The 25964-nt window shown below is 39.4% G+C and overlaps 6 protein-coding genes across 7 annotated transcripts; 4 read left to right on the top strand and 2 right to left on the bottom strand.

The window, feature by feature from the left end:
* Positions 1 to 2: 2 nt before the first annotated feature.
* Positions 3 to 9366, bottom strand: crb (cell polarity complex component crumbs). Of its 2 annotated transcripts, none has more exons than XM_088039679.1 (14): positions 9221 to 9366; positions 7792 to 7938; positions 7537 to 7739; positions 6680 to 7489; positions 6301 to 6634; positions 4989 to 5839; positions 4598 to 4944; positions 3514 to 4550; positions 2716 to 3463; positions 1954 to 2668; positions 1571 to 1902; positions 1333 to 1520; positions 737 to 1284; positions 3 to 689 (listed from the first exon to the last, which is right to left on the bottom strand). In XM_088039679.1, exons 1-14 carry the CDS (start codon positions 9264 to 9266, stop codon positions 465 to 467), a joined length of 6531 nt encoding a protein of 2176 aa, XP_087895805.1. In that variant the 5' UTR covers positions 9267 to 9366; the 3' UTR covers positions 3 to 464. The 2 variants fall into 2 exon arrangements, with proteins under 2 accessions (XP_087895805.1, XP_087895806.1); XM_088039680.1 differs by having other exon boundaries at positions 4989 to 5491.
* A 100-nt stretch (positions 9367 to 9466) lies between these two features.
* On the top strand, positions 9467 to 11144 carry Sin1 (SAPK-interacting protein 1). Its single transcript, XM_088039683.1, has 5 exons — positions 9467 to 9636; positions 9682 to 10225; positions 10274 to 10506; positions 10551 to 10880; positions 10927 to 11144. Exons 1-5 carry the CDS (start codon positions 9564 to 9566, stop codon positions 11115 to 11117), a joined length of 1371 nt encoding a protein of 456 aa, XP_087895809.1. The 5' UTR covers positions 9467 to 9563; the 3' UTR covers positions 11118 to 11144.
* A 79-nt stretch (positions 11145 to 11223) lies between these two features.
* Positions 11224 to 15445, top strand: Pdzd8 (PDZ domain containing 8). The gene is made up of 10 exons (XM_088039681.1): positions 11224 to 11676; positions 11726 to 11929; positions 11975 to 12167; positions 12218 to 12428; positions 12590 to 12744; positions 12790 to 13741; positions 13788 to 14019; positions 14067 to 14292; positions 14339 to 14625; positions 14672 to 15445. The coding sequence occupies exons 1-10, from the start codon at positions 11515 to 11517 to the stop codon at positions 14873 to 14875; spliced, it is 2826 nt and encodes a 941-aa protein (XP_087895807.1). The 5' UTR covers positions 11224 to 11514; the 3' UTR covers positions 14876 to 15445.
* LOC148173634 (cytochrome P450 4C1-like) lies at positions 15427 to 17444 on the bottom strand. Its single transcript, XM_088039684.1, has 11 exons — positions 17288 to 17444; positions 17137 to 17243; positions 17001 to 17091; positions 16778 to 16957; positions 16664 to 16733; positions 16490 to 16616; positions 16317 to 16442; positions 16202 to 16270; positions 15990 to 16158; positions 15769 to 15948; positions 15427 to 15723 (listed from the first exon to the last, which is right to left on the bottom strand). Exons 1-11 carry the CDS (start codon positions 17442 to 17444, stop codon positions 15560 to 15562), a joined length of 1440 nt encoding a protein of 479 aa, XP_087895810.1. The 3' UTR covers positions 15427 to 15559.
* Positions 17445 to 18025: 581 nt separating this feature from the next.
* LOC148173633 (cytochrome P450 4C1-like) lies at positions 18026 to 19856 on the top strand. The gene is made up of 8 exons (XM_088039906.1): positions 18026 to 18200; positions 18245 to 18442; positions 18488 to 18673; positions 18720 to 18913; positions 18961 to 19131; positions 19180 to 19248; positions 19296 to 19461; positions 19513 to 19856. The coding sequence occupies exons 1-8, from the start codon at positions 18026 to 18028 to the stop codon at positions 19854 to 19856; spliced, it is 1503 nt and encodes a 500-aa protein (XP_087896032.1).
* Positions 19857 to 20035: 179 nt separating this feature from the next.
* LOC148173632 (cytochrome P450 4C1-like) lies at positions 20036 to 24003 on the top strand. Its single transcript, XM_088039133.1, has 8 exons — positions 20036 to 20227; positions 22364 to 22470; positions 22518 to 22608; positions 22655 to 22840; positions 22887 to 23080; positions 23127 to 23297; positions 23344 to 23412; positions 23458 to 24003. The coding sequence occupies exons 1-8, from the start codon at positions 20062 to 20064 to the stop codon at positions 23962 to 23964; spliced, it is 1491 nt and encodes a 496-aa protein (XP_087895259.1). The 5' UTR covers positions 20036 to 20061; the 3' UTR covers positions 23965 to 24003.
* Positions 24004 to 25964: the final 1961 nt, after the last annotated feature.

Genomic DNA, 25964 nt, shown 5'->3' with positions numbered 1-25964 from the left:
AATTTTTGTCCAATGTTTATTACGAGTTAATTACAAATTGAAATTGTCAATCATTTGTAAATCACACCAAATAAGATGTACAAAATCTATATAGATAAAAAAATATATACAAACTTTGGTTTACAATTTCTTGTTTCTACTGTTTCTATTAAATACATTACTGCTTTATCACAAACTAAGCTGGACGGTTTACGAGATTGCTTGCATAAAACAGAAATTTCCAAAATCTGGTCCCAAACATAAGTTTTGGCAGCTTAAGTGCACTTTGGAAACACTGTTTGCACTTACAGTTAAGAGTATTACAATTACATGTCAACAATTAAGTATCTACATTAATAAATACTATAAGTACCTAGTGCTCTATTAATACTTAAAAACTTACATTGTAAACAACTTAAAACAATTTGATCAGTATGAGAAGGCGGCGAACTGGCTCAAAACCAGTGTGATCACAATAAAAAAACTCAAATGAGCCGTTCTTCAGGTGGTGGTTTGAGAACGTGGTCGAGTTCAACTCTTGGATTACAAAATTCCTGAGCGCTTGGACTGTACGTACCTCTCGTGGCGCGTTTACTTCTTGCGATATTCACCAAAATCGCTAAACCTATAGCGATGCCGACGCTGATGATTAAAACAATGGGAATGACGATGTATAGCACGTTAACGTGGTCCACTTGACTAGCTGCCACCTGAAAATACTTCAGTCACTTAAATCTTAAGACTATTTCCCACAAACCTTGTAGTCGCTGCAGTTTTTCCCTGTGTAATTATCCTTGCATTTGCAGATATAGTCCGCTTTGTCTGTGCACAACGGCACGCATTCCCCTTCCACACAAGGCTTAACAGTCTCGCACGGATTATCCAACTCGCAAAAGTGCCCACATTTATTCTTATCATCACAAGAACACCGGTAAGTCCCCGGCATGTTCTCGCATCTTCCTTCGGGACCACAGGGATTCTGACTGTTTTGACACTCGTCGATGTCCATCTCGCATAACAAACCGTTGTAACCAGTACCTGTGCAGTTGCAATCATATCTGTTAACTCCATCGATGCAGATACCGCCGTTCTGGCACGGATTTCCAGTGGGCGCTTTACAGTCGTCGATGTTAAAATCGCAGAATCTTCCTTCGAAACCACGCACGCATTTGCAGAAGGGGACATCTTCCGTCGTGTTGCAGCTGCCTTGTTGGCAGTGTTTGCGCATACAGAAGGGGGTGTCGCACAAGGGGCCTTCCATGCCTTCGGTGCAAAAGCAAGTAAAATTGTTTCCTGTCGCTTCGTCTAAAAACAATCCATGATTTAATTGCCAGAGCTTTAAAAGAGACTTACTTGGACCGGTTTTGCACGTGGCGCCTTCCTTGCAAGGTTTATTGTCGCACGTGATGAGAATAGGAGCCTCGCATTGCTTCCCGGCGAATCCTTCAGGACAATCGCATTTAAAAGTCCCGATTCCGTTGTTGCAAATTCCTCCATGTCTGCACGGATTGCTCAGACACTCATCGATGTCGTTTTCACAGCTAACAAATTAAAGGATGGGTAAAGAAGACACAACACCAAAAATACGTACTATAACCCATCGAAACCAGGCTCACACTTGCATTCGTACTCTCCAATCAGATCGACGCACGTGGCGTTGTTCTCACACTTGTTGTTTTCACATTCGTTAATATCAATCGAGCAATCATCAGCGGTGTAGCCTTTGGTGCAATTGCACTTGTACGTCTCCGTGGAGTTGATACAAACGCCATCATTGTCACAGTCGCTGGGGTAGCAAAGGATGCAACCAATTTCCGGCCTGAAACTCGAATCAAGCTCGAAATAGTGATTCTTGAGCGAGAGTTGGTCGGTTGGGAAAAACGGAAGTAAGAGTCCTCCAATCCTCACTTCGTGGAGACAACCCTACAACGATAATAATGATCACTGATCAATAACAATTTAAGACGAGTTTACTTTAAATCGATCAGTCTTCTTATCTTGGTCCACTTTATACAGTAAGATATCCGCCCCGTCGTCGCTCACTTCCAAAGAATTACTCGTGATGGACATCGTCGTCGTCGTGTCACTCACAGGAATGTACCCAGTCATATTAAAATCAGAGCTATCAATAATAGATTGATAATCAAACGTTTCTTCGTCGCTGCCTCCAACGTAAATATCCCCGTTTTTCAAAATCTCAGTAAAACTATCGATATCAAAGTTCATCACTTTCATATTGGGAATCTCATCCATGACCATGTCCTTGAAACCTCCTTTCAAGATCGAGTTCTTGTACTCGAAGTACAGCGTCAGCCACTGTCCTTCAAAGTGATCTTTTCTGAATCGTTTAGTCTCCTGAATTTTGTTTATTCTCCACTCGACGACAACTTCATTGTGGTAGATAAAAATCGAGAAGTAGTCACTTTCGTACTTGGCGTAGAAAACGGTGCCCCAAGACCTAGTGCGGTATGTCAACTCGAGAGTATCGTAAGTTATGGATTTCGTAGAGTTCGCCCAAACTACACGGTGGTACTTCAGCGGCGACGATTTTCCATCAAATGTCGCATTGGCCACGCATTCAGAACCATCTTCAAGATTTTTACAAACAGATTCAGCGGGACATTTTTCAATCTCGCAGAACTCGAGATCTGAGCAGTCTTTGCCTTTGAAACCACGCGTGCAAATACATCTGAAAGTACAATAGAAATTCTCACGGTTTTAAAGTGGCGAACTCACCTGTAGTCATTCCAGGTATTTTCGCAGACGCCGTTATGCAGACACGGATTTATCTTGCAGGAGTCATCCGAACGCACGCCTTCCAACACGGTCTGGTTGTCGAAAATTACCTCTCCAAACGGCATGGGTATGTCCAACTCTTGAGCCTTCAAAGGGAAGAACTCCACGACCATGGTGGAACTCCCGTTGCTTATCTGCACGTCTTGGATAATCCCTTTGAAATGAACATTACTAGGCGGAGCCGCGATAACAGCAGACGTGGTCGGTGCAATGTCCATCTTTACAAGATTGTCATTAGCTTGGCGAACTGGTCGAGTTTGAGGTGGACCGCCCAAGAACAAAATTTCAGCGTCGAGAGTTCCAGTGGACGATATAGTCTTCCTGAAGTATTCCGTTCCGTTTAATTTAACCTGAACTAGCGTAACGTTTCTGATGACCTCGATGAGGTGGTTGTAACCGTTGTCTAGCTTGACTCCACCCACGGTGTAGGCTTCTGGTGTACCATTGAATTGTATCCGTACCAGCAACTCTCCGCTTTCTAGTTGAGCAGCAATGTACGTTTCATCCAGAGGTGTTTTCGATTTCGGCGCCGATCCCAAGTAGAAAATTTGTCCCACGGATTGTCGGGTTCTTATAAACATGCTGATGTCGACGTTGGTGCGAACCGCCCGTTTGGCGGCGTTATCCACGTAAACCGTCACCAAAGAATTCGTTATGTTTTCATAACCGAACGTGGCAGCAGTGTAATCTAAAAGAAGTGAGTAAAAAAAATCGCAATTGTGGTGTTATCAAACTTACTATATTGGCAAGTGTGTCCCAAGTACGGACGTCCACAAGTACACCTAAAATCGAGCCACAAATCAGTGCAGTGTCCTCCGGAGTGACACGGATTGGGGTCACACTGGGGCTGTCTCTGGCAATGACTTTCAACGTTTTCGTATCTGACAGAAGTCGTTTCTCGCTCTTGAGGCAGTATCCATTCGCCGTTGATTAAGATGTCTTCAGTGCAACCTACTAGTGGTTGTCCGTGTGTTAACTTCTTCAGATTGTTTGGGGTGCCTCCGATATATGTTACTGGGAAGCTAGTGTAAGTAGTTCCGTTGGAATTCTCGTTGAAACTTATCGGATAAATTGTCTGTTCATCGTTGGCAGATAACACCAAATGGGTGGAGTTAATCGCCACGAACACTCTCTGCCAATTACTATCATTCAAATTGGACCCAATAAAAACGCCCTCCCACTTATTCAAAAGACTCGAATGAAGATTCAAACGCCCTTTAGACAACTCCAGAATATAATACGTCAAGCCCCGCCCCAAAGCCAGTAGCCCATCCCCTAGAGTCGTTTTGAAACGGAACTGGATATCGTACCCCTCCTCTCTGGCGGTGTTGATCGTAATCACCGACTTCCCATTCAAAGACATAGTGGTAACTCTTTCGCAGGTGTGCCCATGGAACCCATTAGGACACGAACAGTTAAATCTGTGTATATTTTCGTTGAGTAAATACGGTTTACAAGTCCCGTTGTTTAAACAGGGATTGTCTTCACAGCCTGTGAGTTCAACTGAGCAGTTTTTACCACCATAGTTTGAGTCGCAATCACAGTAGTACGACGCTCGTTTATCCAGACATCTGCCGTGGAGACAAGGGCGATATCGCTCGCATTCGTCGATGTCGATATCGCAGCGTTCACCTTCAAACCCTTCGTCGCAGTCGCAGATATAACCACCGATTTTATCGACACATGTGCCGTCGTAGCACGGGGAGCTCTCGCATTCGTTGATGTCGATTTCGCAGTTTTCGCCAGTCACGCCTTCCACACAGAGACATTCGTAGCTAGAAGAAAAACGTGATTCCGATTCGTTTCAGTCTGGAGAACTTACCCTGCGGCGTTGTCGTAATTAAATTCTCTAGCAAACACTTCAGGAAGACCCTCCATTTGATACAACGTCATGTTGGATCTTTCCAAGCACGTTCCGTTATATTTGCACGGATTACTTTCGCACTCATTGATGTCTTGCTCGCAGTTTTTACCGACATATCCCGGATAACACGCGCATTCGTAATCTTTGACTTTATCGACGCATTTAGCGCCGTTTTCGCACGGATTGCTGATACAATCGTCGATGTTTATCTCGCAGTGGATTCCCGTATAGCCCGTGTCGGTGCAGTTGCACGTGTAGGCGTTGAGACCGTCGATGCACTCGGCGCCGTTCAAACACGGAGAAGACTGCAAAAATCATGTATTTGTGAATAAAAATTTATTTTTTTTACCTCGCAATCGTCGATGTTGATATCGCAAATCTTCCCAGTGAGTCCCGGTTGGCAGATACAGGTAAATTCGTTGATACCATCGATGCAAGTGGATCCTTGCATGCACGGCATCGATTCGCATTCGTTGATATCGATGGAGCAGTCTTTCCCTTCGTACCCCGGAGGACACAAACATTCGTAATTGTTGATTTTATTAACGCACGTGGCGTCGTTTTGACACGGCATCGACAGACATTCGTCGAAATCCAAGTTGCACCTCTCACCGGTATAGCCCGGTCTGCAGTAACACTGGAAGCTACCCTTCGTATTCTGGCAGATTCCCTCATTGCAGATTCCGGGAGTTTCTTCACACTCATCGACATCCACCTGGCACTTATCACCTGTGAAATTGCTGAGACATTTGCAGACGAATCCTCCGGGTTGGTCGCTGACGATGTCGCAGCCTCCTCCGTTCATGCATGGATTCTTGGCGCAAGGATCCACTTCGAGCGTGCAATTCTCTCCTGCAAAACCTTGCGGACATCGGCAATCGTAATTGTTAATCAAATCGACACACATTTGCCCAACTGGACATCTAACACCCACGCAATCATCAACGTTAACTTCGCAGTGAGCGCCCGTGAAGCCAGACAAGCAATTACACGTAAAGTCATGCTGATTTGGAGCTGTTATGCATGTAGCGTTGTTAAAACAAGGTTTCAATTCGCAGGCGTCGTATGGCACATCACAAAATGCACCCATCCATTGTTCTGTGCAATTGCAAGCGATTCCGTTTGGTTGTTCAATGCATTGACCGCCGTTTTGGCAAGGGTGCGAAAGACAGTCGTCTGATTTACTTTCACATAGTTTACCTGAAATGTAGGAAATGAAGAGGATTAGCGGAAATTCGGTGATGGGCGTTGCCGTCCACATTTAGAAAAAAGACAGTAACCTGGATTAGTTTGTTAAGACAGTAGTAAAGAGATAAGCGCAAACTTGAGTCATTTTAGAACAAACAGAATTTTTTATCGCCACCACGTGTTTGTTAGTACTGGACAAAATCAGCGCATGCCATTGCTGTGACACATGCACACAACAACCATAACCAATCAATACCTTTCACCAGGTGCAATTCCTGTTAACAAGAAGTGTCGCCTTTAAAAATAACCACCTCCACTCCAATTGTGCAGTAGAAGTCACCCAGCTGTGAATCATCAAACTATTAAGTCACTAAACGAAGAAGTTCATGCAATTTAAGAAAGCATAGAAACACATGTTTTCTTGTACATCATGCCTATTACAAGTGAAAGTGTTAAATTCACTACGCTTCTACCTGTGAAACCAGGCGGACACGAGCAATTGAAGTATCCGTTCCAAGGGGTGCACGTTCCCCCGTTTTTGCACGGATTGTTGAGACAGAGACTGTCGACGGAACAGTTGGGGTAGATCCCTGGATATTCAGGTTTACAGACGCACCCCCACGTGCTCCCGGAGTCTACACAGTCGCCGTACTGGTGACACTTTGTGATGTCACAGGAGATTTGTCTGTCTTCGGCTTCGCAACGCTCGCCCCCAAATCCTGAAGGGCAACGGCACTTAAAACCGTCTCCATTATCGATACAAGCGCCGTGATTTAGACACGGCTGCGACATGCACTCGTTGAGAATCTAAAAAAAAAATTACATTCACATCGATATAAACACTCGTCTTACGTTCTGGCAATGGGTGCCCCCATATCCCGGCAAACACTGGCACAAGTACCCTCCATACGTGTCAAAACAAGTCCCATGATTCGCGCAGGGATTCGTCAGACACTCGTTGATGTTAACGTCGCAAGTCCGCCCTGCATATCCCGTCCTGCTACAATCACAGGTGAAGTTATTCAAACCATCGTGACAAACTCCACCGTTTTTGCACGGGTTTGGTTTACACTCATCAATGTTTGATTCGCATCGGGAGCCGATGAAGCCGGGGAGACAAAGACATTCAACTTCACCGTTGAAAGTGCAAGTGCCTCCGTTTTGACAAGGGTTGTGTTGGCATTGTGGGTGGACGACGACTTCTTTTTCGCAGTGTTTCCCAGTGAAGTTAGGAGGACACCAACAGGTGTACTCGCCGGTGCTGTCAGAGTTACAAGTGGCACCGTTCTTGCAAACTGGAGGTGTTTTCTCGCATGCGTTTCCAATATCCAGCTCGCAATTTTTACCGGTGTAACGAGGCAGACAATTACAGGTGTAGCCGTTTTGACCGTTTAAACAGGTGCCGCGACGCATGCAAGGTTCGGTGATGCACGCATCGTATCCTTTCTGGTGTTCTTTAGGGGTGCAGCTATCTTCGGGGATGGGGCATCTCTCGAATCTCACGTTGTGGTTGTATAAAATAACTGACTGGTCAAAAACGAGCGAGGGGCCTTCTAAAAGACAACCGCTGAATTGTTTTCCGACCAACAGAACTGACGCTCCTTCGTTGTACAGACCGGGACTATTCAAAAGCTCGTTTTGATAAGTAGAGTTCGCGATCAACTGGAAGTAACAATGAATTAAAAGAACGTGGAATTATGGAGTTTTACCCTTTGCTCGTTGTCCACTATCATGCTCAAGTTCCCCAGTTCATACTGTAAAACCACAACGTGCCACTTTTTGTTTAAAAAATTCCCTTTAATTTGTTGACCAAATTGCTGTCCTGCGGTTTTCGCAGAAAAAACGACACCGTCAGCGCTGACTTTCAGTTCGAAGTGGTCGTCGTTTTGTTGCTGCTTGAAGAGAGTACCCCCTAGAAAATTGGGGTTTTAAGAGATTTTCTTAGTTTTAGTGGTCATTTTTACCTGTACATGTCCTAAAACTGAGGCCCGTTTGTCTTTTCAGTGAGATTGTGGTCTGCAGTCTAAGGTATGAAGAGCCGTTGAAATATGCTTCAGATTGGTTTGAAGGGCTCAGGGTGAGGCCATTTATGGTACATAAGTAGCATATAACTAGAAAATTGTTTTCGTATAAAACAATAAACAAAATCCTTCAAGTGTGGAAAGGTCAGGTTTGTTTAAGGATCAAGTGGAACAGTTAGACATTGTTCACGGTTTTATGACTTTAGATTTAGAATTTAGAAGTTAAATCTATTGAGACTCAAATCATGAAATTAATCTTCCTAAGAAAGAGCGTTGCATAATAATAAAGTCGCCGCTCACAAAGGACAAAAAACTACAAAAATTCTTATAGCCGTTAATTTATTGTTTGTGTGAGTAAAGAACTTGAACTCCACAGTAAAATAACTGCTGGTTGAAAAAATTATTTAACAAAATAAATAACATTTTTGCTTGCTTTTACTTCGCTAATTAAATTGGCATCATTGCAATACAATACGCGTTTCTGAAAAAATGTTCTCTATATCTTTATCCCACAAATATTGAATTACTGCAGTTTTCTTTCCTTCTGTACACCAATAAAACCGGAAGCTGAAGGTTGCTTCGCGACAAACACAACTTTTTTATAGGTAAACATGTGTCTTTCCCACAATAAAACGATAAAATTATTTACATTCGACAGCACGTTCCAACATTGTTTACATTGATAGGATCTTAGATTTTCTGATTATTGCAAAAAAAGAAATCTCAAAACTTCATATCCATTACAGTTACAGCTATTGTAAGTATGAAACATGGCTTTGTTTCAATGTATCAGGCAAAACAATCATTAGGGGGGTCACAGACTTGGTTTAACTACAATACTACAATTTTAAACTCATTAATAAGAGCAGTCCACCGCGAAGACCTTGCAAATTATTGGCTCCAAACTTGTAAGACGTTTTCTGAAATCTTCAGATCAACTAAATTGCCCCAGATTTTCACATAATACAATTCGAAAAGATACGCATCAGTGAAAATAGGAAAAATATTATTATTCTGGGCCCCCACACTTCATATTTACGTAACATTATTTGAAATTTATACATGACTGAATCTCCAAGACTTGTAAATCTTGTGACCTACATGTTTATAGCGGTTCCAACTTTTTTTTATGATGCAAACCCTCGTTAATACCTGGTCCCCCTTGACTCTGATAACGGCAACCCCCAGCATCGTTTCGCAATTTAATAGCTAACGCAAGAACTTGAGAATTCCAATTTTTTCTTTGACATAGCTAAACAATGACTTGTGGATGACTAATATCATGAAACGGAAGAATTGGGTGATGGTATCAGCGGTGGTAGCGTCAGACTAAAGAGGTAAAACGTGTACGAAGCCGGAAGTAAACACTTACCGAAGAAAACAGAAATTGTCTCCAACCTCCAACCGTTGAAATTCATAGCGAACGTCTTGGAAATGGGCCTGGGGTGAATCAAAAGGGGCACATTTTAGTTGAACTCGTCGTTTAGTGTTGAATGGATTGGGGCACTTAGTCACGTAACATTTAGGAGGAAAATACACAATTGGGATGAATTCACACACACGACAGCGAGTAGCCACACAACTGGAATGTCAGTGACAGTGGTTTGTTTGTTGTTTTGAACAGGCCGGTTGGCAACGCTGAAACGCATTCCTGTCAACGTCAGTCTGTCAAACTCTAACCTAATTCTTTGTTTTGAAAGTTTGAAAACACAAACATGGCTCTATACGACAACAAATATTGGCTGCTGTCGCATATTCGAAACTCTTTCATTTCCACCGATGATACAGGTACGTGCGAGAATTCGTAAAATCATCTTCAGTTGTAAAATTCAGGTATGTGCGAGTTGATTATGGCCGGCGAAGAAGGCGTCCGGAAGCACCTCAAACAGAGGCTAGATCCGTACCCTGATGATGAAGACAGTGAAGATGAAGACGATCTATCTCATGAATCCTATGACTTGCAACTAGACACTGATTTTCCTATAAGATACAGATCTAACACTGCTGTTCAACTGGAAAAGTTGGAACAGGAGAGAAAAAGAACAAGCAAAATGAAACACGTCAAGTGGGAAAGTTCACCCCCGGCTTTATCACAAGAGCAACTTCTTGATTTGTTTGAGAAAAAGGAAGTGAAGCCTAAAGAAACCAAACAGTCCCTTTTTTCAAAGAATTTCAAACAATATGGGGTGATGCCTTCAAATCCTTTTATCCAGTTTGCGAAATTCGACGGTACCGGACATATTAATGTGCAGACCAAGAAGTACAGGATATTTTTAACCATGTTACCAGAGCACCAGAGGAATTATCCCATCCCTATTTGTTGCACAATCAATGCAAGAATTGTAGATTTGATTGGATTAATTCTCCTCAAAAGCAGGTAGCTTTGTCGTATTAATATAACCGTTTTTTACCCCAATTTATTTAGCACAATGCATGAAGATTACAACTGGAAGCCTGTCCAAACCTACGGCCTTTACATAACTGAAGAAGACGGCGAAGTCGACCGAGATTTTCCTTGCCTGGACCCGCGCGAAAACATCGCCAAATTCGGCTTCTCATGTTTAGGTTTAGTGGAACACTCTGACCCCAACAAGTGCGTTAGTTTTGGCTCAGACTCTATTTCAATCACCAGGTCTGACCACGACAAAAGAAGTAGAGGTGAGACCACAGCGTTGAATGACCCCCCACTAAATGTTTTGTAGATTCCTCAAAATCTGATCAAGAAAAACAGATCTCATCAGACTTACATCTAATGGACGTCCATAAAAAATCGATGGAAGCCCCCTTATACACGTCGTACCACGTTTGCATGCTTACTAAAATGCGTTCAAAAGTTGAGATTCACTTGGGAGTGAGTGGAGAGAAAATTGAGATTGATCCCGTGCAGAAAAACACGAAATTTAATTTTGTCAAGCAAAAACCGATCAACCATGACATGGACACGATAGCGTGGTGCGAAACTGTTGAAGCTAAAAGCAACAAGAGCGTGTTTAGAATCTATTACAGTCCATATGGCGGGAGTAACCCAGATGGTAAAGTTTATAGATGTGGGGGGACGTTGTCATTGTTTTTTTACAGGTGCCCCATCAAGTCCGACTCTGAACACCTCCGCCAGTTTTAAGAGCTACGATTTTGAAGCAGATCACAAAACTGCTGAGGAAATAGTTCACAAAATTAGTTTAATTCTGGAGCTCAGATCTGGCGACACTAGGAAAGAGTACTTGGCGGCACAGGAGCGCAAGTTTTACAAAAAGAAGGGTCTTATTTAGTTCATTTAATAATTACGAGTCAAAGTACGATTGTGTTTTTTTGTAACTCTGACATAACCTCAAACGTCAAGCCGTTTCGCTTGCCTTGAACACTGAACCCGAATTATAAAAAGGAGAGATAAAGTAAAAGTTTTCACATTATTTCTTCACTTTTGGCGGTGATACCGTGAGTGAAATTAAAAATGTTTTGCTTTTTCTGCGTGTGTTGACGTCGATTCCTAACCTCCCGCTGTCATTTGTCATTAGTGTCATTATCCCCAGTGTAATGTTTGCGACGAATTGAATTTAATAATATACGGGAAAAGGTCGTAGAGCCCCATTATGGTTCAGTGAAAATTACACGATTCATTCTCACGGATCAGGCCTAGAAAATGGTGATAATATAGTGTTGGACAACATGGATATTTTTCTATTCATGTTCTTAATTTTTATATCCTTTTTGATTGGAATTATTGTAACTTTGGTAGTGCAGTATTACATTTTGTATTCTTTTTTTCAAAAGAGTCCAATAGTTGAACCGTCGGAGAAACAGAGCCCTATAAACTACAGTTTACCTGATGTAAGTTTTTCATTTTTTTTTTCATTGAGAAACTTGAGGAATATTCCAGTCTTTGAAGCAACAATTAGAAGATGAAGACTTACATGCAAAGAACAGTGCCACGAGCTTATCAGTGAGCTTAGTATTACAATTTTTATTTCATGAATTGCGCCACTCTGAAGCAATCAAAAGATGGCTTTACAAGAAACTTAGTTTAGAATTTGAGGAGCTTTTAACCAAGACTACAATAGGGAAATTTTTTGAAGTTATTAACGTAAGTCCGTTAATTTTTTTTACTTGCATAATCACTCCACTTTAGATTAGAGATATGAACTTAGGAGATCACTTCCCCAACATTAAAAACATTAGCATTGAGGATGTTAAAATTGATAACAAAGAGGGCCACATTGACACTGTGAGTTTATGTCTAGACCTGGACTACACAGGTAATTTTTTATTGAGTATTGATGCCAAAATGAAGTTTGGAAAAACCGCGTATTTATCTATAAAAGGTACCCTCATCTATTCCACTAATATTGTCGATAATTAGCTCTGATTTCAGTTAATAAAGTCAATGGATTAGTTAGACTTCAGTTTACTAGACACCCCTACACTCATTGGTCTTTTAGTTTTTATAGTGATCCTGTAATTGAGTTAGAAGTAGAGTCTCATTTCCAAGGGCGACAGCTCCAGTCTAACATCACTAGCCTCATAGTTAACCAAATTAAGAAGGCCATCAGGAGGAAGCACACATTACCTAATTACAAGATCAGGTAATTATTGATTTTCAGTAAAAGGTGTAGGCAGGGGCGAAACGCTGACGTCAAGCCGGCCGCCGAAATTAGGCACGATAACAATGAATAAGAATTTCTTGTATAATTCTTTTAATAATTAGACAATCAAAATTGAGACGCTATTTGCTTATTAATTTTAGATACAAACCGTTTTTCATCAAAACAGACCCCAGCCAGTTAGACATAGAAGACAGTGAGATAATTCCACAAGGCCAATTAGAAGTCTCTTGCATTGACGTGTCAAGATTAGAGCTCTCAGGCTCGGTTCAGAACATTTATTGCACCGTTGCCCTAGGTGGGTACTTTTTCTATAATTTTATCTTGTTGACGCCTTTTGTAGATACAATTCCTTGGATTTGTCTGTACGAATCCGACGAAAAAACTTACATGATTTTAGAAGTGACCATGACGAAACTAAAGCAAGCCCAACTGGGTGTGATATTTAAACAAGAAAAAAGCTCAGTGTCTATAGAAAGCGTTTCTCCTCACAGTTGCGCGTTCAGATCAGGCCTAAAACCTGGTGATATTGTACTAGCCGTCGAAAACAAAACCGTTATCAGTGTTCCTCAAGTCGCCAAATTTATCAAATCCGTCACGTCAACACACGTGACTCTCCGCGTGAAGAGAATTGTTGAATCGTACGTTATAAGGAAAAAACACGCGGATAAAATGGAGAAAAGTTACAGTGAAGAACCGGAAGTTCACTCTGAAGAAAGCAGCTTTATAATAGTAGACAATGTTGAAAAACGAGAGAAAAAGACCGAACTGGATAAAACCCCGAAAAGCCTTTCAAGCAACGAAAACGTATCTAAATTTGCTCAAACCATCGGCAATTTCAGTCTGCGCAAAAGAAAGACGTCGGTTTCAGACAGATCGGAAGCTAGTACAAAAAGTACACCGAATTCGAGCGTGCCAGGGACGCCCCAACACGGGGCTTTCAGACAACATTCGATTCCGTTGTTGTCCTCGGCGAAGAAGCTCTCGATTTCGGAGCTCCCCGAGATTATAAGAGACGCCGCGGATGCAGATACCGTTGTGGAAGTCGGAAGAAGCAAAGACTTGAGTGCAACCTCAGTTCTTTGTTTTAATGATGATTTCCAATTTAATCTAAAACGGGGGAGCAAATGCGTGAATATTAATGTATGGGGGACCATTTTTGATGACAAAGATGTGTTGTTAGGCTATGCGAATATTCCCTTAAGTCATGTCTTGAACGAGTGCTTTAACAGCGTGCTCGGGCATTATATGAGGAGGTACTCGTTTCTACCACCAGCGTTTTCACTTCCTAACAGGTAGAAAATGACCCGGCGCATCCACCATTTTAAACATTTCTTGCAGCCAGACTCACCCTCTGATGTCCCACTCTGGCTTCGAGCACGTGTTTTGCTACGGCGATATCCTCCTCTCCTTCATTTGGTCTCACGAAGACGACGTCGAACTCAAGCGCAAGATGTCCACCGACATCCTCAACTCTGACATTGAACATATCTCAACATCCCCAAGTCTCAAACACGATTTTATCAGAACTCAATTCCACCGAACCACCCACTGTGATTTTTGTTCGAAAAAGGTAAAATTCTCTTTAGTATTCTCTCAATTTAGATTTCCCCATTCTAGATTTGGTTAAAAGACGCCGTGCAGTGCCGCGAATGCGGTCTCTGTTGCCACAAGAAATGCATTGCGAAATGCCAGACAAGCACTGCGTGTGTTCAAAGCGACAAAAAGACGGAACCGGAAGCAGTTCAGCCGGAAATTACAATGACGGAGCCTCCCGATGAGCCGTCGGAATACTCTGATTCAAGCTTGAAAAGAGTCAACAGTGTGAAGAATCTTGCAATTCCAGGTTTGGCACCGGAAGTTGTGGTTTTGGGTTGTGAGTGTGTTTTCAGGTGCTCATTTGTTGTCGAGTGTGTCGAAAAGTTTACCGCCTTCACCTCAGCGAACACCAAGCCGCAAACAATCGATATGTAATATGAATCCGTTTGCTTTATGCCCCAGCGCGTTGGAGGACGTGCAAAAGAAACCGGAAGAAGCATCTGAGAGTGTTAATCGTTTGTTGGAACAGGTGATGTTGTGTCCCGCTGATGAGTCTTTAATGGACATCGCCAAAGAAACCGGAAAGCAGCTTTATGTAAATATACCCCATGAAGAGAAAGTCGAGAAAGTTAATATGATGGTAATGAGGAGTTAAAGTCTTTTTTTCGATTGTTTGTGTTTTGTAGATGTCGGAGTTGAAGAAGACACTTGACTCCGTGACGATGGAGCATATGGAGTTGTCGAAACAAATGGGGAGTCAGGAATCTGACGCTGAAAAGACTAAATTAGCTTTTTTAATTGGGCAAGCCGATGCCAAAGTGCAAGGTCTATCAGTATTGATGCTTCATTATTGTTCAAGTTTGCAGCATACACAAGAGAAGATTGTGTAGGTTTTTAGACAGTATTAGTTGGGCACAATTTTTTGGGCTGCGTTTACAACCATATCATAGTTCTTGGTAAACGACATGCCCGGTTTTACACTTTAGTTCGATTCCAAAGACTTCACTTTCGTTCTTTTAGTTGTATACCCTCTTCTAGTCAATTATTTCCATACAACTTTTATACTCATAGGAATCTTAAGTACTTACCAGGTAGCCACGATTTAGTTCTAGAAAATATACATATTCAACTATACTTACTGTGATAGCGTAGGACGTAGTATTTTTTAATTTGATTTTTAGGCGTTGATGTAGAGTGTACCAAGTAAAGCTCTCTTTGGTTCATTCATAGCCCATGTAACGAAACGCTTAACGTCGTGCAAAGATCAACAGTATTGATTTTAGTACGTTTTATTTAGACCATGATCGTTTTAGTAACGCATTTTTAATATTTTAACATCACGAACGTCCACTTAGTCTTTCAGGTTGGGTTAACTTACTCGGTGATTGTCTTTTAATTTTACATTCAGTGATATATATTTTGTAATAATAAATTTGGCTTGCTTCACAAAACGATTTTTTCTTCGCATCATGATTCATTCAACAATGAAATGTCGCAACACTCGCTTGACCTTATCCGCCTCATTACAGTTCGAGTTCCAGTCACTACTTTCGCTACCCAACTTTTGTAAATATTTAATAGTTGCGCCGTTTGATCCTCACTTTATATCCATGTAACGACCTCACCGAGATGTCCATCGTAAACTTGACGTCGGGGAGTTTGCCTTGAGCTTCTATTTCGAAACGTTGCAGCAAATTTATTAGAATTACTTTGACACTAATGTTAGCGAAGACTTTTCCTACGCACAACAATGTAAAATTGTAGTTAAGTCTGTTCGAATTACCTATGCAACCCCTAGGACCTGCACTGAAGGGCATGTACGAATAGAGAGGCCTCGCTCTTTCAGCGAGGGGTAGAAAGTGATCGGGGTGGAAGTGGTGAGGATTTTCCCAATACTTGGGGTCTCTGTGTAAATTGTGGATGGGGATGCACACGCCGCAGTCTTTGGGCAGGAAAAAATCGCCTAAGAGAGATTGTAGTGCTCGTGTAACAATGAAAACTCACCGATTTGTTGGTCTTCTGAAAGCTTGCGAAAGATGTAAGGGCCGATGGGGAAGAGGCGGAGGACTTCTTTCACACACATGTCTAAATAAGGAAGTTTCGCAATGTCGCTGGCTCGCAAATGCAGGGGTTTGTTCCCCAAGACTTCGTGTATTTCTTTCACTACTTTGGTCTAAAAATCTGGATGAGACAACGATGGTAATTGTACTTTTTACCTGATATTCTGGGTACATCCCGAGACATAAACAGGCCGCTGAGGAGATTATCGCGATCGTGTCTTGACTCTACAAGAGAAAGGCTCACCGGGAGCTTTTTAAAGTGAAAACTTACCGCATTAAACAGCGTCAATAAATGCGACCATAAGTCTGAAATTGGCTTTTCCGAAATTAGATCCACGATTGGAGTCACTGCACAAGGTTCTGCGTTATTTCTTCTCTTGAGCGACTCTTGGAAAACCTACAAAAACTAATCATCACAGTGTTGTAGCACCTCTAATTTTTTACGATTTCTTTTAATTGGTTTGAAACGGAGTCCACTCTTCTGTGTTGTCTTCCAAGGGTGCTAACATTAAAGAGAAAGTCTGGGTGCAGCCAAGGTTTGGCTATTCTTGCAAAGACTATTTTATAAATACTAAAAGCAAGAGATTGGTTTTGTGGTGTACTTCACGTTCAACTCACTCAGAGAATGCTTCTATGTATCGCAGATTTTCTCCTTTTTGGGAATTGAATTGAACTCCAAGAATAGTTTCTACAAAACTAATTGAACTTTGTTAATATCTTCATGGTCGTTACCTCCAATGATGTCGGCAGTGCAGAGGTGAATCTCGTGACCAATATCAAAGTAATCAACTTTTTGTTCCAAATTATTGCAACAGATTTGGATTTGTCGCTCAAAAATCTGAATGCTTTGCTCCGAGAAATTCAGATTTAAGTGAGGCTGAATAATTCTTTTGTGGGCTTTATAATTATCTCCTTAAACACAAAATTAACAATTGTTTGACTAAGAGAAACTCACCAGAAGCTGTTATTAAACCTTCCCCTAAAAACGACTTCATGAGGTCGTAAATTTCGTGCTTACAACTGAACCTAGACGACCTCATAATTTTCTACGACAAAAACTTGACTAAACAGTCGAAACACGTGCCATTTACCTCAACAAGCTGTGGCTCTTTACAAACGACTAGTAACAACGGCCCCAGCCAGAATCTCACCGGATTTTTGTACCTCTGGACGATCTCGAATATTTTTTCCAATATATCTGAAGACTCATTTTTATTTCAATTTTCATCTTGATTTTTTTACCTTCATTTTTGCATAAAACAAACGGGAGAGTCGATCCAATTATTGGTAAACTTAAGGGTCCATTAAGTTTTCTTGAAACTATATAAAGATGTCGACGCGACCAGTGATATCGAAGGATCCACGCGAGAAGTGCAAAAAGTATCCATAAAGGAAACATTTCGTTGAGTTGACACTTGAAGTAATTTTACGTTGGAGAGTTTATAGAAGAATAACAATAGAGATACTGGTTTGTGGAGCAGTTTTTTTGGTTCTTTTATGTGGATGTTGTTATTGTAGCGTTTACCTTGGTTGAAATTGCGCGACATTAAAGAGGACAAGTTGAAAGATGTCATAAAAGTGTTTTGATAAGATTTATACATCTGCTTCTTAAGTTAAAACTTTTACATGTTTTTAAAAAGAGAATTTGTCTTAAAATTCTCATAAAAACATCATTGGAATACTAAATAAAACTACTCACAATCAGATAAATTACAAGTTTCAATACATATTAATTAATTACTATTATAATAATATGAATTAATTAGTAAGTTTGAGAGGTGCTTTACTTTGTGAAAGCTTCCTTTCCACTTGATGACATTTTTATGCTCTCTTTATCCAAAACTATCTCGAACTGAACGCATAATTAACTCTTACTCTTATTGCATTTAAATTATGTAGCTCTACTATCAATTTCCGAAATTAACGAGACTCTTCAGTTATTTATGCCCAACTCTTTCAAAAAAAATTATTTTACTCAAAATGATCCTCGACTCCGCATCGCCAGTTATTTTTCTTCTAGTCCTAATTCTAATCACAATTCTCGCCCGATTTTACTGGTCCCGCAGAAAACTTTACTCGTTCGCATCAAAACTGGATGGTCCCTCAGGTTTACCACTCGTCGGCAGTGCTCTAAAATTCCTCTGCAACAACGAAGGTATAGTTTTTCTTCATTTTTACACTTTAGTAAGGTGATTTTAGACACTCTAAACGTTTTTTTGGATCTCACCACCCCGTATTCTTCGCCAAGTAAACTGTGGATTGGACCACGATTGATTGTAACAGTGAAAGATCCGTCTCAGTTACGAACAATTCTTCAGTCTTCAAAAATCACGACCAAGGCGGATTTTTATCGGTTTCTAGAACCGTTTCTGGGTCAGGGTCTCCTGACTTCAGCTGGTACGTTTTTGTAGCAAAGTACAAAAAGTGGAAATAACTTTGTAGATCCGTTGCATAAATGGCACAAGAAGTTGCTGCAACCGTTTTTTGCGCAGAAGATGATTGATGTGTACAGTTACTCGTTCCAAAAATACGCGAAGCAATTTGTGGCAAAAATCGAATCGCATGTTAATGGGGGAGAATTTGATGTGGTGCCGTACTTGCATCAAAATATTTTCGAGGGAACTATGGGTGAGATAATTGTGGTTGTTCCATCATTTGATTTAACACTTTCTAGACTTGTTGCTTGAAGACGAAAATATTCATTTTATCGATTACACTGAAGTCCCGAAGTACATGAAGAGATTCTATTATTTATCTTTCACTCGTTTTAAAACATTTTGGTACCACTTGGATTGTCTTTACGAGAAGACTCAACAGTTCAAAGAAATAATGATGATGAAAAATCTGGCGAATAAAATGATAGACGAAGTTGGCAAACTCTTGCAACCACTTTTAATTAAATTCGTTTTTTTTAGATAATGAACACAACTGTTACGAGAGTCATCCAAAGGGTTGAAGGTAACCAAGCGGTTACAGAAACAAGACCTTTTTCTGTTCTTGAACAGATGGTTGAAATGGTTTTGAATGATCCGAAGAGTTTGAGTGTTCAGCACTGTGCTGATAACTTGATGACGCTAGTTGGAGCAGTTAAGTATTTTTCTCGAAAGAGATGGAACTTTAACACTGTTTTGTAGAGTCAGGATACCACAAGTACTGCGATTGCGTTTACTTTGATGATGTTAGGGGCTTACCCTCGCACCCAGGTAATTAAATCAAACTTAATTCTTAAGAAATGTACGCGGGGTTGTAGGCTAAAGTGGTCGCAGAACTTGAAGAAGTCCTCAACGGTAAAGAGTCTTTGGATGCGAACGACGTCGTCCAACTGAAGTACCTAGAAATGTGCATCAAAGAAGCCATGAGGTTATTCGCTGTCGTTCCTTTTATTTTCAGAGAGGTCACGGAAGAATTTGCTTTAGGTAGGACGATCATGTTTGGTTTTTCAGTTGAATTAAGTTGAGTCATTTCAGGCGATCTTATGATTCCGAAAGGTGTTACAGTGGCAATGTCTATTTATCACGTCCATCGTGATCCTCTTCATTGGGAAAAACCAAATGAGTTTTATCCAGAACATTTTACCCCCGAGGCTATCAGTAAAAGACATCCTTATGCTTACATTCCATTTAGTGCAGGACCAAGAAAATGCATCGCTCAAACTTACTCTTACACCAATTTGAAGATTTTTGTGGGCACCGTCCTTATGAATTATGAAGTTGAAAGTCGTTACAAAGTGGAGGATATCAAACTGACCACTGATATTTCCATCCGACCAATTAATGGACACTTTTTAAAAATTCGGAAGAGATCATTTTAATAGACACCTTTACCTTGTTTTTTATTTATGTCGCACCTACCCGATAGTGTAAATTTTATGCATTCAGTCCATGCAACTGTGGAACTGTATATCATTGAAAGGTCAGTTTAGAAATGAAAAAAATCTTAGAAAGTCTGCGGCTTAACAATACCTATTTAAATTACTTGCGGTATCGCACCTTAGTTAGTTAGTTAGTGCCTGTAAAATGGAATCGTTGTTGAGTGTGTGGATTGTGGCAGTAATAGTGATTTGGTTGCTGGGGACGTACCACTGGTCTCGAAGAAGTTTGTATCTTCTGGGGAAGAGTGTGCCGGGGCCCTGGGCGCTACCGGTAGTTGGAAATGGGCTGAAATTTATTCGGAAGGAAGACGGTGGGTTTTATACTTTTTTTATTCAAATTAAAATGTGATATTTTACAAACAGAAATGACAATAACAAAAACTACCACAAAAATTAGTTACCGCATTATTATCGCGACTATAAAACGCATCTTAATGTTTAAGCAATTTAAAAAAAATACATATTTATCATTTTTTTTCTATAGCAGCTTTTAAAGTGTGCTTTATTTCTCAAAAAATGCAAGGCTAACTTGCGTTTTAACATCAAGAGTAGATAAAGTGCTACTTTAACATGAAGGGTAGATAAAGTGTTTTAAATTTTCTTTATTTAATTTTTAAAGTAATGGTAACATTAATGGTACAATTCTCGTTTCCACAGACGTTTAATATTTTTGGAATAGAACTGGCATTTATGGTTTCGTCGTGGGTTATCTCTACAAATGACGAAGTCGTGGCTGAATTTGTGACCAAATCTTCGCAAAGAATCTGATTCGAAACTGCAATTTTTCTGGATAAGGACTCTTCTATGTAGTTTTCTGCTACCGAGGATGATTTCCATCCAACTATTCTTTTATCGGTGATGAGATCAGCACCCTTGTTGGCTAACATCATAGCGGCCGAGCGGCGAAATGCTTCAGGGTCTGACAGCTTTAAAAAATTAGCAATCATCTTCGAAATCTTGTATAATGTATGGGCTAAACGATACACTTTTTCTGTCTGTAGTTGACGAAAAATTTGTGAGGAACGTTTTTAGGATGCAAGTTTGAATATTTTCGTACGATTTCGAAAAAACTAACTCCACAATCTTTATCGGTTACACAAAACGACCGATCTTTCTTGGTTTTAGTGTCAATAAGTGAAACAATAATTACTGAATGTCGATCCTCAGTGTTGGAAACTTGTAACTTGTACAATTCATCTGATCTGCAAGCCCCGTGCAAAGCCATTACAGCAACAACCTGTAAGTTAAAACCCAATTTTACATTTTATCCTATCCAATGAATCTACTATCTTTGCTAATAAATAGTCATCATCTGACGCATCTACCAAGAATTTAATAATCTAATTTGGCTCAACGATCTTGGATTTCTTGGGCTTATAGCCTTCACTTTGCTTCTTTAGTAGTGAAATTAGTTAGTGCTATATCTGAAAATTATTATGACATTACGTTGACGTTGAAATGTCGCAGTTTTCATTTACCAACAATGTGCTTTTTAAACTTGAAGGTTTGACTTTTTTAGACTTTTGAGAAAAATGTGCAAGGAGCACTTTCTTGCTAACACCACTGATATTTTTTTCTACTTCTCCATCTTTGAAAAGTGTTGTATTCTTTTTCGAATATTAGGCGAGATTTTTGGGGCAACAGCTTAATTACAGCAGTTGCAGCTTCTTCCTCTACGTCTGCAGGAAGTTCTAATTCGATCTCGCACATGGTAGTTTTCGGGATTTTTGAAAATGAAAAATTTGTTTACAGCAACAGTTCCATAACAACCAACATTGGGTATTATGAAACATTAACATTAAAACATAATCAATTCGAATTAGTTTTTCTTTAAAAGCTGCTATAGAAAAAAATAAAGTATTATACACGACGATAACCATCTTGTGAAGTTAATCCACTGTCTTCACTCGATGGTTAAAGTGGTCCTTTATCATCTTGTGTAATAAATAACTATTATTACACTTATTAGATTGCAAGGCATAATTTTTAGTTTATAAAACCCAACTCATCTTTAAAATTACTGATTGTAAATCTTGATTTTTATATTAATTTCTAGTATAATACGTACCTGAAATTTAGAGAGGATTTAAAAAAAAAAAAAGTGCGTCTTATAGTCCCTAAAATACGGTATACAAACACCTACAAAATCATACCAAATTATTTGCTACTTTTTTTTACTTCATCTAAAATAAAAAGTATTTTTTGTGTCTGAAAAGTCGCGTTTTCTCCAGTCACAACGTTAATTAAGGCGACCCTTCAATTCTTGTTTTTTTACCACTTACCACAAGTCAGACAGAAAGTCCTTTTACATGATTACATAACGATTTTTAATTGAACATTGTTAAAGGCTATAATTTAATTACAGTAATCGACATGCATTATAATGCAAATTTCCCGATATTGTATTAGAAAGACTTATTAAGTTAGACACATTTCTAATCTTTCAGATCTGTTGCACATTTTTACCAACTTAGTAGACAAATACCCTTCGCCGATGCGTCTCTGGATGGGCCCAAAACTCATCCTTGTCGTAAAAGACCCTCATCATCTTCAGGTTTTCTTAATTTCTCTCTAGCACTCAAACTCAAACTAATTTTCCAGATTATTCTTCAATCGTCGAAGATCACAACAAAAGCATTTTTATACCGGTACCTCGAACCATTTCTCGGAAGTGGACTATTTACAGCTTCCGGTACAACAATCCTTGCGCTGTTAAAAAAGTAACGTTGAATTTTTAGGGATTTATCACAAAAATCATCGAAGACTCCTCCAACCCCTCTTCTCGCAAAAAATAATCGAAGGATACAGCCACTTGTTCCAGAAACACGCAAACAAGCTTGTTGAACAGATTCGAAAGCACGCCGATAAAAACGAGTTTGATATTTCTTTGTATTTACACGACTCGGCGTTTGAGTCCGCTATGGGTAGCTCTCAACACTCTTAAATAAAAATGTATAAAACTATTTTTAGATGTACTTCTGGAGGATAAAAATGACCACTCTATTGATTACAAAGATATTCCTCAATTTGTTCGAAGGTTTTATAATATTATATTTACAAGAGTCCGAAAGTTTTGGTTGCACTTTGATTGCATTTATAACAAGTCATGGTATTTTAAGCAACAAATGATGATGAAAGAAGTAGCGACCACGATGATCAACGAGGTGAAACTTTGGCAAAAAATCCAAGATCTTACTAACAGTGTTGTAGATAATAAACACGAGAGTTCCTGAACTCGAACGAAGAGTAAAAAATAATGAGCAACCCAACGATGCTAGAACTCCTTCAATGTTAGAAAAGATGACTGAAATGGTATACCATGATCCAAATTGTTTGACCACTCAAGAGTGTACCGATCATCTCATGACATTTATGGCGACGGTATTATCCTCATTCTAACTCCTTAACACTTTTTAACACTTTGCAGAGTCAAGATACTCAAAGTTCGGCTATTGGGTTCACTTGCATGATGTTGGGAGCTCACCCTGATATTCAAGTAAGAGTAAACACCACAAGAACGACACTGTTAATTTAATTCCAGAACCGCGTCGTTCAAGAACTGCACGATGTGTTAGGAAGCAGAACCTCCCTCGACTTCACTGATGTCTCTAAATTAAAATATTTAGACATGTGTGTTAAAGAGTCTCTTAGGTTGTACCCAGTAGCACCTTTCATCTTCAGAGACACCACGGAAGACTTCCAGTTGGAAAAACTAACAATTCCGAAAGGTGTAACAGTGACTTTGTCGATTTATCATGTTCACAGAGATCCAAACTGTTGGGAAAAACCGGAGGAGTTTTATCCAGAGCATTTTACTGAAGAAGCGGTCAATCGAAGACCAACCTTTGCTTTTGTTCCTTTTAGTGCTGGTCCTAGGAAATGCATAGCTCAACAGTACTCCTACACCAACATGAAGATTATTATTGGTTCCATTCTTTTGAATTACGAACTGGAGTGTCAACGCAAAGTGAAAGACATTAAATTGGCTACGGATATTTCGATCAGACCTGTGGGAGGTTATTTGATTAAACTGAAAAGTAGAGGTTAATAAAAACAGAAAATAAAGTGTTGAAGGAAACATTCCCAATTTTTAAGTTTTTATTTAAATCATTTTTAATGAAACCTGAACAATCCTGAACGAACCTGAAGATAGAGACACTGGTTTCTGGAGCAGTTTTTTGGTTCTTTTATGTGAATATTCTAATTATAGCGTTTATCTTGGTTAAAATTGCGACAAGTTGAGAAATGCCAAAAAAGTCTTTTGATAAGATTTATACATCAGTCTGCTTCTTGAATTAAAAATGTTCCAAGTTTTTAAAAAACGAATGTATGTCAGAATTTTCATAAAAGCGACAAAATAAAATCAGATTATATTTACAAGTTCTGGTACATATTAATTAATTATTTTCATATAATATTATGCATTAATTAGTTAGTTTTTAGAGGTATTTTACTTTGTGAAAGCTTACTTTCCATTTGATGACATTTTTATGCTCTCTTAATCCAAAACTATCTCGAACTGAACGCATAATTAATTGTTAATTTCCGAAATAACGAGACTCTTCAGTTATTTATGCCCGATTATTCAAAAAAACAAATTCTTTAAAATGATTCTTAACTCTGCATTGCAAGTTATTTTTCTTCTAGTACTAACTCTAATTACAATTCTCGCCCAAGGTTACTCATCCCGCAGGAAACTTTACTCGCAAAACTTAACGGTCTATTAGGTTTACCACTCGTCGAAAGTGCCCTAAAATTTCTCTGCAGAACCAAAGGTACTGTCCTTTTTAATTCTTTTAAGTTTGTACAGTGATTATAGACACTTTAACCGTGTTTTTGGGTCTCATCTCACCTTATTTTTCGTCAAATAAACTTTGAATTGGACCACGATTGATTGTTTTTGGGTCAGGGTCTCCTCCCTTTAGCTGGTACATAGAACAAAAAGTGCAGATAACTTTGTACATCCGTTGCTGAAGTTGCTGCAGCTGTTTTTTGCTCAAATAATTGATGTGTACAGTTACTCATTTCTTAAATTACGCGAAGCAATTAGTGGCAAACATCTAAACGCATGTTAATGACTTAACACCTTCCAGGTTGTTGCTTGAAGACAAAAATTTTTATTTTATCGACTACCTACACTGATGTTCCGAAGTATATGAAGAGATTCAGTTACACAATGTAACAACAAACATAATTATGTTATTTTTTTATATTTATCGTTAGAGACAGACGTACTTTTTGACAAAATTTCTGTTTTTGCTGTTTTCTTCACTGCGAATTAAAAATTGGGACAATGTAATTTATTTGCGGATCTATTTATCTACGTAGGGGAGTGTTATATAACAATTAAATAAGTGAAACTCAAAATAATTTACCTACGCGACGAAATTTCGGTTTAAAATCTAGTTCGGCATTAAAATCTCCAAATCGGCTGTGTCAAGAGCTCAATTTTTTTGTGAAAATTGCCCCTTTAGTCTAAAGGCATGGTATCTATGAGTCTTTGAAGTAAATGACATTTGCAAATCCCAGTATCTGGAGAACTTCAAGATCATTTCACTAACTGCAATTTTTGGTTGCTGTTATTTTCCATAGGAAACGGACAAAAATTGTATTTTAAATGTTTAACGTCAAACCCCATTTAATTTTTGTAGTTTATTGGTTTTTCAACACTGTTGTTTTATTTTATGAGTATAATTGTTAATTTTCAAAAGCGAGAAACAAATGAATTTATTATTTTTCTTGGGGACAACTCACTCAAATGATATTTATATTCTTTAAAAGAAACCCAAATTACAACTATACACCGTGGTTCACAAGTGAAAATAAGCCTGATTAAACTCAAACTGCAACCCAACATACATTTTCATAGCTGTTGTAGATATTTGAAATGAACGTCAAAGTTGACAAATTTTTCAGAACAATCTACTCACGCTATTATGCCTTTAATTTATGAAGATTGCTAAGTTTTAGCAATGCTTTTACCTGCTTAAAGGTTCAGAGATTCCACATGCGATTAGAAACTGTCTTGAGTGAAAGAATTTGTCGAAA

Source organism: Gnatocerus cornutus, chromosome 6, assembly GCF_029298725.1.
Source record: "Gnatocerus cornutus isolate USDA-ARS CGAHR chromosome 6, icGnaCorn1.1, whole genome shotgun sequence".
NCBI classification, from domain to species: Eukaryota; Metazoa; Arthropoda; class Insecta; order Coleoptera; family Tenebrionidae; genus Gnatocerus; species Gnatocerus cornutus.
The sequence above is the reverse complement of the archived record's forward strand: the minus strand, read 5'-3'. Positions and strand labels throughout refer to the sequence as shown.